The following is a 13,881-nucleotide window of genomic DNA, read 5'->3' as shown; positions in this document are numbered from 1 at the left end:
GGACCTGGCTTAGTTCAGGTCCTGGAGGTGACTGGAGTTCTGTTTGTGTTTCAGGTCCTGTTTTGGAGAACATGAGGTGAGAACCTCCACCTGGTCTGCTGGGTTGTGCTGGGTTCTGCTGAGTTCTGGTCCTCCTTCAGACCAGGTGTTGTGTGTCTGTGTGTGCAGGTCACCCCGGTGCCGTGTTGTCGTCAGGGTCGGTTTTCCTGTGAGCGTCCCTGTGGACGTCCGCTGGCGTGTGGGAACCATCAGTGCAGCAGGAAGTGTCACCTGGTTACCGACGGCAACCAGGTGAGCCCTCAGGGTCCACGCCCACAGACGGCGTCTGCAGATGCTGAGCGTCTGCTTTGTTTCCAGTGTGAGGTGTGTGAGGAAGGCTGCAGTAAGCCACGCCCCCCCGGCTGCCCCCACTCCTGCCCCCGCCCTTGCCACCCAGGTGACTGCCCCCCCTGCAACCAGATGATCCGCCAGCGCTGCCACTGCAAGATCAGCATGCTCTACGTGGAGTGCACGTGAGCGCGCACGGACACACACTCGCATCAGTGCTGTCACAGCGCTGCGTGTCAATAAAGTTTTAATGATTGTCTGCAGGAAGCTGACTGCAGCAGATGCGCAGCTGAAGGTGCAGCTGGGATCCTGTGGGAACCAGTGTCCTAAAGAGGTACACAACTACACAACCTCACAACTACACAACCTCACAACTACACAACCAGTGTCCTTAAAAGGTACACAACCTCACAACTACACAACCAGTGTCCTAAAGAGGTACACAACTACACAACCTCACAACTACACAACTACACAACCTCACAACTACACAACCTCACAACTACACAACCAGTGTCCTAAAGAGGTACACAACTACAGTAGTTTTCCGTCTGATACAGCCGGGAGGATACTTCCTGATCTGATCCACGTTTAGGTCACTCCTGATCTGATCCAGGTTTAGGTCACTCCTGATCTGATCCAGGTTTAGGTCACTCCTGATCTGATCCAGGTTTAGGTCACTCCTGATCTCATCCACATGTTTGGAGAGAGACTTTAAGGTCACAAAGGAAACAAGGAGGTTCTGACCGAAACAATCCTCCCTCCTCCTCCCCCCTCCTCCCCCTCCTCCTCTCTATGTTTTCTGTTCTTCATGTCATCCTCCACTTGATCAAACTGATGATGTCACTGCTGTTGCTGCTTTGCTTTGACTGCAAAGAATTGTGGGATTGTTGAGTCTGCGTTCATGTGTCCTGAAGGAGGAGGAGCAGCCATGTTTTTTCAGTTCAGTCACTGCTGCTCCTCCAGGAGGCTGGACTCATGCAGTTGTGACTGTGTTTCTGCAGCTGGGCTGCGGCCATCGCTGTAAGCAGGTGTGCCATCCAGGTGTGTGTGAGGAGAAGTGTCACCAGAAGGTGAAGCTGCGCTGCTCCTGCAGGAGGATCAAGAAGGTGAGGAGCAGAGGTCTGGGCTGAAGGAGCTCAGAGGGGGAGGAGCTTCACCTGTGATCATGTGTGCAGGAGGTGCCGTGCTCCCTGTCCTCCCAGTCCTCCCTGCAGTGTGACGACGTGTGCCGAGAGCAGAGGCAGAGGGTCAGCCAGGTAAAGACTCACCTGTACGCCTCACCTGTCCTCACCTGGACACACTCTGACTGCTGCGTGTGTTTGTGCAGCTGAAGGAGGCGGAGCTAAAGGCTGCAGAGGAGGAGGAGCAGAGGAGGCTACAGGTCAGTGTTGTCCTCGGTTCTGGAGTCTGGTTCCGTTCTGAGCTCAACCCGGATGTTCTCCTCCTCAGGAGGAGCTGGAGGCCTTCGAGAAGCGCCAGCAGCGAGGGGGGAGGAGGAACAAGCGGCGGAGGAGGGAGGAGGTGGACGACGAGCAGGAGAGAGCGGCCCGCTGGAGGAGGCGCGCCGCCATGGTCCTGGTCCCGCTGGGCGGCGTGCTGCTGTCTGCCGCCATCTACTACTTGCTGAGCACACCCTGAGGGAGCACAAGCTCCGCCTCCTTTAGCAGGGATGGGAGCGGGGGTTTGCCGCCCTCCAGCGAACCTGGAAGATAAAGTTTAGTTTTGTTGATGATAATCGTGGAGAAGCAGGAACATCTCAGATCCTCAGACGTCTTCTGATTGGCTGTCAGTCCTCAGGCGTCCTCTGATTGGCTGTCAGTCCTCAGGCGTCTTCTGATTGGCTGTCAGTCCTCAGGTGTCCTCTGATTGGCTGCTGTCGTTCTGATCTCTGGAGTTTTTTCTTTGATGAAAATAAAAACCTGATTTTGATGTTTCTGAGCATAAAAGTGTGATGCTCTGAGTCTGCAGGGGGCGACAGAGAGCAGACAGCTGCCTCAGTCACATGACCGACTGACCTTCAGACCACCAGAAGATGGAGAGAGAGAGTTTCATGAAGGTCATCAGAAGGTCAGAGTCCAGACAGATCTGTAACAAAAAACGTTTCTTTACTATATAAAAATGGTTTTAGAAAGTCAGATGCTTTTCAAGATGGTTTTCAAAATAAAAGAAACCAGAGAGAACCAAATGCTGCAGTTCCTCCTCTGACCACTAGAGTCTGGGTAATGTGGGAGCTCTACAGAAATGTAGATCCAGACTCTGGTGTTAAACTCCTTCCTAATGTCCATGTCAGCTGTGTGTCAGGATTCCTCCAGGGTCTTAAAGCACTTTAATGAATTTGGAAATAAAACCTTAAAAAGTCTTTAATTTTGATAAATGAGACACACAGTTGGTAATGTTTGAAATGTCTGTTTTACATTTCTTGTTGAAAACCTCAATTTTATTTAAATAAAGGAATTAAACGGTGGCAGAACCATTAGCACTGATACGCTGAACAGTGAACAGGTTTAAAGGAAGAGCGCTAAAGCAGCAGAAGAAGAAGTTACACTTCTATCACGATGGAAACACAAATAACAAACTGAGCTGATTTATTTAGTGGATGGTCTTCAAAAAGTCTGGAATTTAACAAGAAATTTGAAGGAATCTTGGTCTGCGGTCCGTCTGCGGTCTGTCTACCGTCAGTCTGCCGTCCGTCTGCAGTCTGTCTACCGTCAGTCTGCCGTCTCTCTGCCGTCTGTCTGCAGTCTGTCTGCAGCCTGTCTGCAGTCTGTCTGCCGTCTGTCTGCAGTCTGTCTCCCATCTATCTGCAGTCTGTCTGCAGTCTGTCTGCCGCCTGTCTACCCTCTGTCTGCGTTCAATAATTAATCAATCACAAAGTTCTTCTCCATCATGTCTGATGTCTGTTCCTCCAAGGTTCATGCAGGAGTTCTGGAGGAACAGGAAATCCGTCTGGGTTTCAAAATAAAGCTTTTCTTTCAGAATAAAACTGTATCAAATGTTGTTTTAGATTTAAGGGGACATGCCCATTTAGTAATGTTAACAGTGGTTCTACTGTCACCATGGACGACCAGAGAACAAAAACATCCTGTACGAGTCAAAACGACTCATTGAGGGGGGGGCAGACCCCTCCTCCAGAACCGGGGGGGGGCAACGGAGAGAATCTAAACTGGTGGTCTTAACACAACTCTATGCATTAAACCCAACCCAGACGGACCAGTGTGAATCCGTCGTCAGAACGGTTTTTTCTGAGGCTCACATCAGTGAACTTCAGTCTCAGTTTGTACCCAGAATCCTCTGGGTCAAGGTTTATTTTCTGTATTTTTTTGTTTTGTTTTCCCATCATTTTATTGATTTAACACTTAAAGGAAACATTTTAAGACTTTTAAAGTATTGGTTTAAACTAAAGAGTTCCTGTTTTTTGGAGCCCCCCTCCCCGGCCCCCACCAGAGGTGCAGACGGCCCTGGACGGCTGAAGGTCGGAGACATCACAGCAGATCAAAGGCTGCTCTCATCTTTCTTTGATCTGACTGATTTCTCAGACCGGAAGTTCCCGTGACCGTCCCTGAAACCGTCCGACGTCCCGTTCCACATCTCACTCTGGCAGGTTTGGGGGGTCACGTGACCAGCCGCCGAGCGCACACAGGCACGTGGCTCTGCGCGGCCGCGTGTTTGGATTAGTCCTCATTAAAGCCACACGTGCTAAATACCTGCGCGTGCGCGCGCATTAGAGGGAGAGAGAAAGCGATGGGGCGGAGCCTGCGGGTCGTGCAGCTTAGTTAGCGCTCGGCTCGCGGGCGGCGGGCAGAGGAATGGTCTCGCGCTCGGCTGCAGCAGGTCATGGCCGCGCGGCGGGACTTGTTCCCGCGAGTCACCTTGAACGGAGCGGCTGCGGTGAGTGTCTGTCTGTCCTCGTGCCCGTCACCGGTCTGCCGCGCGCGACTAGAAGCTCCTTTAACTCACCTGGGAAGTTGTTTACTGTTGTTTATCCGCGAACACGTGACCGGTGATCTGATCACAGGATCCGGATCAATGAATCTGATCTTCAGGCAGCTGCAGGTGAGAAGGTCTGACTCTGGACTGAACCGTGAGGAAGGACAGGCTTCATCCCTGCAGGTTCTGAACCTGATGGGTCAGCAGGTTCTGAAGAACCAGAACCTCTGACCTGCTGGTGATAGAGAAGCGGGTCCCCTCTGAGCAGGTTCTGGACCTGATGGGTCTGCTGGTTCTGAAGAACCTGACCTGCTGGTGATGGTCATGCGGGTCTCCTCTGAGCAGGTTCTGGACCTGATGGGTCTGCAGGTTCTGAAGAACCGGAACCTTTGACCTGCTGCTGATGGTCATGCTGGTCTCCTCTGAGCAGGTTCTGGACCTGATGGGTTCTGAAGAACTGGAACCTCTGACCTGCTGGTGATAGAGAAGCGGGTCCCCTCTGAGCAGGTTCTGGACCTGACGAATCTGCTGGTTCTGAAGAACCTGACCTGCTGGTGATGGACATGCTCGCCTCCTCCCTGCAGGTTCAGGAGCCAGGCTGATGTTCTGTTGCTTCTGGAGCGGTCCAGCGGTCTGACATGCCGGCCCAGACTGTGGAACCAGCAGGAACTGAAGAAGCTGAGAGTGTGGACCAGACCTGGATGTTCTGTCTGGTTCTGATCGGTCTGTGGTTTCAGAGAACCTCTCGCCGTTCAGATGTGAGGACGGTTTGTGCTGAAGAACCTCAGGAGGGAAACTCAGAGAACTTTAGTTCTTCCTTTAAATGAATCTGGATCCAGAACCGGGTCTTTGGCAGAGGTCCACATCCTCCAGACCATGCCCGGTCGTGTTTCCATGGTAACGGAGCAAACAGCATCCCTGTGGCGGTGAATGGAGGTCTGTCTGCAGCCTGCGGAGCCCCCCACCCCCCATCAGACATGTAAGGGGCGGAGCTACGCTGGCGATGGCGGTATGGTGGAGCGAGCTGCTCTTGTTTGTGGTGTCGGGTTTCGTCTCGCCGTCATTCGGGGTCAAAAATAACTTTGACGAGTCCAACGGAAACTCTGAGAGGCAGACCCCCCAACACAGCTCGGGGGGCTCCCACACACCGTGACCAGAACCAGAACCAGAACCGCTCAGTGTCTGAACTTGTCTCTGCTCCCCCACAGAACCAGGCTGCAGCACCTGAGGGGAAGATGGAGGTGTGTCCTCACAAGCTGGGCTCCACCAATCACCCGCGGCTGCTCCTCTTCATCCTGGTTCCCGCCGTCAGTCTGCTGACCGCACTCTTGCTGCTGGTTCTGGTTCTGACGGGTACGGACTCACTGCTGTCTGACTGATGCAGCTCCCTGTTCTGATCCAAACCGCCTCTGAGCTCACAGTAACTCAAGTAATCAGATTAAGATAAGATAAGATAAGATAAGATAAGATAGTCCTTTATTCGTCCCACGGTGGGGAAATTTCAGTGTTACAGCAGCATTGCAGATAGGAAGAAATCGGAACAATTTACATATTTACAACAGAGCAAAATAATTGTGCCGAGATAAAAAATACAAAAAAGAAGAAGCAATTGCACTGTGGATATGATTTATGTTAAAGTAATTGCACAACATATTTTTAAAAGTAGCTTGGAACCATGTATGGACCAGAACCATGGGTTCTGTAAAGGGGGAGGGGCTTGTTTGGAGGCTGAAGGTGTTTGAGGAACTCTTTTTTTCTGATCCAGTCCTTTGATCCTTTCCTGTCTTTCATTTCTCTCCTCCTCTCCTCCTCTCCTCTTCCTCCTCTCCCTCCTCTTCCTCCTCCTCTCCTCCTCACCTCCTCACCTCCTCTTCCTCCTCTCCCTCCTCTCCCTCCTCTCCTCCTCCTCTTCTCCCCCTCTCCTCCTCTTCCTCCTCTCCCTCCTCTCCCTCCTCTTCCTCCTCTCCTCCTCCTCACGTCTTCATCCTGCTATTCTCTGGATGGCAGTAGAAAATGGAGGGATGATGCAGCGTGTAGGAGGACAGATGACACATTTACTGTTATTTACTCCTCGTGCACGTGCGCGCGTGTGCGTGCGCTTTGTGCGGTTGCCATGACAGCAGCGCGTCTCAGCCAATCGGAGGAGAGCTGGGAGGAATTCCAAGCATTCACCTTTAAAGAGGAGCACTCGTCTGTTGTTCATCCCTCCTTCTCTCTGTCCTTGACTCCTCTTCTCTGTCTTCATTTCCTCCTGGACTCGTCTCCTGTCCTCCGTCGGTCCTCCTTCAGGAGGAGGTCGTTTGGATCAAACTCAGCTGGAGCATGAACCCGGTGACCTCCCCACCTGCTCTGCTGCATCCCATAATAATGTGAGGTTCTGACAGATGAAACGCTGGTCGCTCAGGACGGTTCTGATGGTCCAGAACCAACCTGAGCACAGACGTTCTGATGGTCCAGAACCATCCTGAGCCCAGACAGTTCTGATGGTCCAGAACCCTCCTGACCCCAGACGGTTCTGATGGTGCAGAACCATCCTGAGCCCAGACGGTTCTGATGGTCTAAATGCTTCCTGAGCCCAGACGTTCTGATGGTCCAGAACCATCCTGACCCCAGACAGTTCTGATGGTCCAGAACCATCCTGAGCCCAGGGTTCCTCCCAGCCAGCAGGGGGCAGTATTCTGTTCCCCCGATAACCGCCCGTCCTGTAGAACAAAGACGTCTGTGTCCTGCAGAGCAGCCTGACGTCGTCTTATTTTGAAAGGACATTTAATTGGATCCAGAGTTGAGGAGTCGCTCTCCTTTCAGAATGTTTCTCCTGGAGTTTCTCCAGAACTCGGCGCCGATCATCTGGATCCTGTCAGACCACCGTCTCTGAAACCTCCTCTGTGTGAGGTCCACGCCGGTCCCAGCAGGACCCGGGTTCTGGTCCAGAGTCTGAGTCACTGCTGGACAGTTTATTTTGAAGGGCTGCAGCTTGTTGATCCATCCAGAACCGTGACAGAACCTTTCGTCTGCGTTTGTTCAGGACATCTGGGCCTCGTTGGCCGTCAGGTTTCCTGGTTTCTGCTCTGTGTGAAGCTCCAGCTGGAGCAGTGTCAGACCGGTCCGGTCATCCGGACCAGACCGATCTGGAGGAGACACCTCTGATCCAGATCAGTCCGATCTGGATTGGTCTGTGGAACCGGCATGAGGGTCCATCTGGTCTCAAACCTCAAATCATCTGAGGCCAAACGTTAAACCCGTCTAGAGATGTTAGTCCTGAAACCTCAGCTGGATCTCCTGTTCCAGGGAGGGGGAGGGGCTTCAGCCGGCTCGTGATTGACTGAAGAGGTTCTGTTTCGGCGCTAGAGGATCAGTAGAAGCAGAACCTGAAGGTGTCAGCCGGTCCGACCCGTCCATCGTCTGCTGACCAGCGGCGCCATTGACCTCCCCTCTCTGTCCGCAGGCGTCTTCGGCAGCGGTCTCCAGGACTCCAGCCCCCTCCCCTCCCCCGAGCCCATTGCAGACTCCGCCCCCGGTTACCGTGGCAACAGAACCAACATTCCCTTGGTCTCCTTCTCTAAGCTGGAGGCAGAGAACTTCACTTCACTTCTGCAGAACCGCAGGGATCCAGACATGGTCCAGACCAGCCAGAGCCCACCCACTACTGCTGGCCCTCCTAGCCCCTCCTACTCACAGACTCCGCCCACTCAGCCATACACAAAGCTCCCTGATTGGCTGTCATCTGTGACATCATTAAGTACCGTCTGGCCGAAGAGCAGCCCCACCTCAGCACCGGATCCAGGTATGTGAGAGGCACGACTGCAGGGGATCATGGGAGATGTAGTCACCAAGCTGCAGCTGAGATCCAGACAGTCCTGATCAGAGCGGGTTCTGATGAAGGTCGAGGATCCGTTTGTCCTGATAAATCATTCATCAGGGCTGAACGGTGGACGCCCCCGCCGTCTCCGTCTGCCGCTCCGCTGTCCTTCAGCCTCGCTGTGGGACAGGAAGTGGAGGGGACTGCTGATGAGCCCCCCCGCCCGTCTGATTGGAGGAGGAGCGGTCAGCAGACTGAGTGGAAGTTTGACCTCCAGATTAGCTGAAGCTGGACGTTGATACAGATGATTTCATGTTTGATGTTCTCGTTTAAACTGTACCTCTAAACGAGCTGGTTAACGAGACGTTCCCTCATGCTTCCAGCCGCCTCTGGGGGGCGGAGTCTGTCATTGTTCTGCCTCTCCTCTGCAGGTGTCTGTCAGCTGATCGTGGAGCCTCAGTGTCACATGCTGCCCTACAACCAAACATGGCTGTCGTCTTCTGTCGCCGTGGTGAAGAGCACAGAGGTGGACATGCTGCTCAGGTGACTCTCCTGTCCACTTACCTGTCCTCTCACCTGTCCACTTACCTGTCCACTCTCCTGTCTACTTACCTGTCCACTTACCTGTCCACTTACCTGTCCACTCTCCTGTCCACTCACCTGTCCACTCACCTGTCCTTTCACCTGTCCTTTCACCTGTCCACTCTCCTGTCCACTCACCTGTCCTCTCACCTGTCCACTCACCTGTCCACTCACCTGTTTACTCACCTGTTTACTCACCTGTTTACTCACCTGTCCACTCACCTGTCCACTCACCTGTCCACTCACCTGTCCACTCACCTGTCCACTCACCTGTCCACTCACCTGTCCACTCACCTGTCCACTCACCTGTTTACTCACCTGTCCACTCACCTGTCCACTCACCTGTTTTCTCACCTGTTTACTCACCTGTCCACTCACCTGTTTTCTCACCTGTTTTCTCACCTGTTTTCTCACCTGTTTTCTCACCTGTTTTCTCACCTATTTTCTCACCTGTTTACTCACCTGTTTACCCACCTGTTTACTCACCTGTCCACTCTCCTGTCCACTCTCCTGTCCACTCTCCTGTCCACTCTCCTGTCCACTCTCCTGTCCACTCACCTGTCCACTCTCCTGTCCACTCACCTGTCCACTCACCTGTCCACTTACCTGTTTACTCACCTGTCCACTCACCTGTTTTCTCACCTGTTTTCTCACCTGTTTTCTCACCTGTTTACTCACCTGTCCACTCTCCTGTCCACTTACCTGTCCAGTTACCTGTCCTTTCACCTGTCCTCTCACCTGTCCACTCACCTGTTTACTCACCTGTCCACTCACCTGTCCTGCTGAGTCATCGTTAGAGAGCTAGCGTAGCGTTATGTTTCTCACACGTGCACACTGACGACTCCTTAAGATTTAAGGTGGAACTCTTTTGTTAGACACTAAAACAGAAATGTCATTATCTGGCTGGTGGACTGAAGGATTGTGGGTAATCTCCTCATGTCTCTTGTATTCAGACTGAAGTCTTCCTAGCAGATGCTTACAGGTGTATCATTGAAGCTGCTGTGGTCCAGGGAGGTTTGAACCCTCCAGGCTGGCAGGCGTTCCTGTGGTAGAGCGTCCTGCCGGCGTGTGACCCCGCCTGCGTCTCTTGCAGATTCTTCAGTTACCTGGGCAGACTGTCCTGCTACCGACACATCATGCTGTTCGGCTGCTCGCTGGCGCTGCCCGAGTGCATCCCTGCTGGCGGCGGCGGCGCCCACAGCAGGTAACGAGTGGCCCCGCCCCCATCCCCCCACCCTGCATGTCAGCTGTTTAGACAGTAAACAGAGCAGCAGCTGTGTGTCTAAGAATACCGCTCTAAAATCAGAGCACACTTGTTCCTGTCAGAGCCTCTGACCGCCGCCGCCGCGCTCTGACGTGCACGTCTGTGTGTGCACGTGCAGGCAGGTGGTGCTGCCCTGCGCCTCCTTCTGTGAGGCGGCCAGAGAGGGCTGCGAGCCCGTCCTGCAGATGTTCAACGCCTCCTGGCCCGACTTCCTGCGCTGCTCGCAGTTCAGCAACATGATGTCCTCGCTGACTCCGCCCTCCTCGCCATCATCCCCGCCCGCAGACACGGAGGGACCGGGCTGTTTCACTCCACGCCAGATCAAGGGCAAACCCTGTGAGTGTGCTAGCTGAGGTACGGTCCCGTTATGATGACATCACTGCCCTGACCGCTCTGATTGGTCCACAGCCGTGTGCGGCGGGAAGGAGCACTTCCTGTGCGCCACGGGGATTTGTGTCCCTCAGAAGCTGGTGTGCAACGGCTTCAACGACTGCGACGACTGGAGCGACGAAACGCACTGCGGTGAGCGTGCACACCCACGTGAACTCTCACGTGCACTCTCACACTTTTGTTTGACTTCTGGAGTTCATTCAATTAGTTTCCATGGTGATGAGTTTGATTGATGATCTACCAGCAGGAGGAAACCTCCAGAACTGTTGTTGTGGTCTGGTTACCATGGAGACGAAGGGGATGAACCTAAAGAGAGAGCGAGCTTTTGTTCTTGAGGCTCTCTCGCCCTTAACTCGACCTTCCAGATGCAGCTGCGTCTTTGTGCGTCTTTGTGCGTCTTTGTGCGTCTTTGTGCGTCTTTGTGCGTCTTTGTGCGTCTTTGTGCGTCTTCGTGCGTCTTCGTGCGTCTTCGTGCGTCTTCGTGCGTCTTTGTGCGTCTTTGTGCGTCTTCGTGCGTCTTTGTGCGTCTTCGTGCGTCTTCGTGCTGCTGCTGACTTGGGTCTGAAGACAACCAAAGCAGACCACCAGAGAGTGAGAGAGTGCAAAGACCAAACAAGTTACATTTAGAATATTGTTTGTGAGAAAGAGACAAGTCTCTGGAGCAGGGTCACCGTGTTCACTCTGAGGTTCTACCTACAGTAGGAGGTGGACGAGAGTTAGCCAGCGATACGACAGAAGAAGAACCCCTCCCCCCTGATACCTGCATGCATGGCGCTGGTCCGGTGTGAACACCACCGGCTGGATGTGCGTCCTTCAAACTCCGTGCGGCGTGTTCTTGAACGCGCCACAGTGGGTGTGAAGGCAGCATGAAGCTGAAGAATGTAAATGATGTCGTTCCTGACAGCAGGAGGATGTACATCTGTGAAGGATAACTCAGAAGAATATTTAAGGATCTGAAATAAACCTTTAGACAATTCTATGAAGATGAATAATTTGACTAATTTAATAACGTTGAGTGTAAAGTTTAAAATGATACTCAAAGTGAGTATTCAAATACTGCATCAGGTATCCAGCATGAAGGTCATGTGACCTCTGTTTCCTCAGACTGCGCAGACGGAGAGTTTCGCTGTAACACCGGGAGGTGTCTGCCCCCCCCGCTGGTGTGTGACGGTTACGACGACTGTGGAGACCTGAGTGACGAACTCAACTGTGGTATGAAAACTAACATTTATCGTTAGAGGCGGAGCTATAGCTCTACGTTTATCTTTAGAGGCGGAGCTATAGCTCTACGTTTATCTTTAGAGGCGGAGCTATAGCTCTACATTTATCTTTAGAGGCTGAGCTATAGCTCTATTTCTCCTCTGGAGGCGGAGATGTTGCTCTTTTGGAGGTGGAGCTTCTACTCTATTTGTCCTCTGGAGGTGGAGCTTCTGCTCTATTTGTCCTCTGGAGGTGGAGCTGTTTCTCCTTTGAAGGCGGAGCTTCTGCTCTTTTTGTCCTCTGGAGGCGGAGCTATTTCTCCTCTGGAGGCGGAGATGTTGCTCTTTTGGAGGCGGAGCTTCTGCTCTATTTGTCCTCTGGAGGCGGAGCTGTTTCTCCTTTGGAGGCAGAGCTTCTGCTCCATTTGTCCTCTGAAGGCGGAGCTGTTTCTCCTTTGGAGGCGGAGCTTCTGCTCTATTTGTCCTCTGGAGGCGGAGCTGTTTCTCCTTTGGAGGCGGAGCTTCTGCTCTATTTGTCCTCTGGAGGCGGAGCTTCTGCTCTATTTGTGCTCTGGAGGCGGAGCTGTTTCCTCCTTTGGAGGCGGAGCTTCTGCTCTATTTGTCCTCTGGAGGCGGAGCTTCTGCTCTATTTGTCCTCTGGAGGCGGAGCCTCTGCTCTATTTCTCCTTTGGAGGCGGAGCCTCTGCTCTATTTGTCCTCTGGAGGCGGAGCTTCTGCTCTATTTGTCCTCTGGAGGCGGAGCGCTTTCTCCTCTGGAGGCGGAGCCTCTGTTCCGTTCTTCCCGTGATTTGATGTTTTTTCGAGACGAACACACTTCTAGATTTTTAATGGTAGTGAGCGGTCTGAACTACTGATGTTGTCATCCCTGTTCCGTGATCCCTCTCCAGTGTGTAACGTTTCGCGGGAGCATCGCTGCGGCGACGGCCGCTGTGTTTCCAGAGACTGGCTGTGCGACGGAGACCACGACTGTCTGGATAAGAGCGACGAGCTGAACTGCTGTGAGTCTGAGGTGGTCATGGACCACCGGGACCGGTTCTGGTGTCAGAGCTGCTGGTTCCAGCAGGTCCAGATGAACCGTCTGTGTCTGTGCAGCCTGTAAGAGCCAGGGCCTGCTGGAGTGCGGGAACGGTCAGTGCATCCCGTCAGCGTTCCGCTGCGACGGCGAGGACGACTGCAAGGACGGCAGTGATGAAGAGCACTGCAGCAGAGAGCAGAGTGAGACCTCTGTCTTCGTCACTATCTCTGTTCAGAAATGGTTTATGGGGTCTGAAGGAAAGGTCGGTCATGTCTGTGTGGAGATGGCCCCGCCCACCTCTCCTTAACCGCCGTTTCCCTCCAGGTCCCGGCGGCTGCGGTCCCGGCCAGCCCGTCTGCCCCTCCCCCTCCTGCCCGTCTACCTGTGAGGGCCCCGGCGCCCCCTGTGACCCCCGGAACAGCAGCTGCGGTGAGTCTGCGCGGCGCCACACCTCTGCGTCGTCATGGAAACGGTCTGAGCGTGCTGTGCGTTGCAGCTCGCTGCGAGCCCATCAGCCTGGAGCTCTGCATGAACCTGCCCTACAACCTGACCAGCTACCCCAACCACCTGGGCCACCTGTCCCAGAGGGAGAGCTCCGTGTCCTGGGAGTCCTCGCTGTTCCCCGCTCTGGTCCAGACCGGCTGCTACCAGTACCTCATGTTCTACGCCTGCACGCTGCTGGTACCAAAGTGTGACCCGGTCAGTCTGCAGAGAGTGCCGCCCTGCAGGTCAGTGACCGTCATCACTGTCATACTCTGAGTTCCTCGTTAGTGGAACCACGAGTCCAAACGCTGGTTCTGTTTAGCTCATAGTTCTGAGGTCAGTCGGGTTATCGGCTGAGTCAGCAGTTCAGTGAGTCAGTAGACGGACTCTGGTGAGGTCCGTTTCACTCTGACAGGTCAGCTGCAGTGTTGTGATCTGGTTTGTGGTTCTCGGGTCCGTTGGTGGAGTGGTTTGGGATCTTTCGGTCAACAGGACCTTTGGTCCAGTCCAGCTGGACTCAGGACCGTAATGATCTCCAGCTCCGCCCCCTCAGGTCGCTGTGTCGGGACGCCAAAGAGAAGTGTGAGTCGGTGCTGAGCATCGTGGGCCTCCAGTGGCCCGAAGACTCGGACTGCAGTCAGTTCCCGGAGGACGGGGGGGACGCCGCCTGCCTGCTGCCGGAGGACGGCGTGGACGGTACGGAGACTGCGTGTGTTCGGTCTGGAGGGTCGCGCTGAGTCACTGATGTGTTGATGTTGTGTTGCCGTGGCGACAGAGTGCTCCCCCAGTCACTTCAAGTGCCGGTCCGGTCGCTGCGTCCTGGGAACCAAACGCTGTGACGGACACCTGGACTGTGACGACCACAGCGATG

At 53.9% G+C, this 13,881-nt stretch overlaps 2 protein-coding genes across 4 annotated transcripts in view; both read left to right on the top strand.

Moving 5' to 3' along the window:
- The window catches only part of nfxl1 (nuclear transcription factor, X-box binding-like 1), a 10,473-nt gene extending 7,963 nt beyond the window's left edge, over nucleotides 1-2,510 (top strand). For 2 of the 3 annotated variants that reach the window (XM_024264615.2, XM_024264616.2), the window contains exons 18-24: nucleotides 55-76; nucleotides 169-512; nucleotides 592-661; nucleotides 1,332-1,436; nucleotides 1,506-1,586; nucleotides 1,658-1,711; nucleotides 1,780-2,510. In XM_024264615.2, coding sequence (XP_024120383.1) covers nucleotides 55-76; nucleotides 169-512; nucleotides 592-661; nucleotides 1,332-1,436; nucleotides 1,506-1,586; nucleotides 1,658-1,711; nucleotides 1,780-1,968 — 865 coding nt within the window. In that variant the 3' untranslated portion in view covers nucleotides 1,969-2,510. The remainder of the gene's footprint in view (nucleotides 1-54; nucleotides 77-168; nucleotides 513-591; nucleotides 662-1,331; nucleotides 1,437-1,505; nucleotides 1,587-1,657; nucleotides 1,712-1,779) is intronic. The other variant, XM_024264619.2, reaches the window with a different exon arrangement.
- Nucleotides 2,511-3,643: 1,133 nt separating this feature from the next.
- Nucleotides 3,644-13,881, top strand: part of corin (corin, serine peptidase) — a 16,317-nt gene continuing 6,079 nt past the window's right edge. The window contains exons 1-14 of the mRNA XM_036216567.1: nucleotides 3,644-4,218; nucleotides 5,466-5,610; nucleotides 7,703-8,041; nucleotides 8,488-8,599; nucleotides 9,732-9,842; nucleotides 10,021-10,238; nucleotides 10,311-10,424; nucleotides 11,397-11,504; nucleotides 12,400-12,510; nucleotides 12,605-12,727; nucleotides 12,852-12,956; nucleotides 13,024-13,255; nucleotides 13,564-13,706; nucleotides 13,786-13,880. Coding sequence (XP_036072460.1) covers nucleotides 4,165-4,218; nucleotides 5,466-5,610; nucleotides 7,703-8,041; nucleotides 8,488-8,599; nucleotides 9,732-9,842; nucleotides 10,021-10,238; nucleotides 10,311-10,424; nucleotides 11,397-11,504; nucleotides 12,400-12,510; nucleotides 12,605-12,727; nucleotides 12,852-12,956; nucleotides 13,024-13,255; nucleotides 13,564-13,706; nucleotides 13,786-13,880 — 2,010 coding nt within the window. The 5' untranslated portion in view covers nucleotides 3,644-4,164. The remainder of the gene's footprint in view (nucleotides 4,219-5,465; nucleotides 5,611-7,702; nucleotides 8,042-8,487; nucleotides 8,600-9,731; nucleotides 9,843-10,020; nucleotides 10,239-10,310; nucleotides 10,425-11,396; nucleotides 11,505-12,399; nucleotides 12,511-12,604; nucleotides 12,728-12,851; nucleotides 12,957-13,023; nucleotides 13,256-13,563; nucleotides 13,707-13,785; nucleotide 13,881) is intronic.

The sequence above is a fragment of the Oryzias melastigma genome, linkage group LG18, assembly GCF_002922805.2.
Source record: "Oryzias melastigma strain HK-1 linkage group LG18, ASM292280v2, whole genome shotgun sequence".
In the NCBI taxonomy this organism is placed as follows: Eukaryota; Metazoa; Chordata; class Actinopteri; order Beloniformes; family Adrianichthyidae; genus Oryzias; species Oryzias melastigma.
Note: the sequence above shows the minus strand (reverse complement) of the source record. Positions and strands in the feature narration are given on the sequence as shown.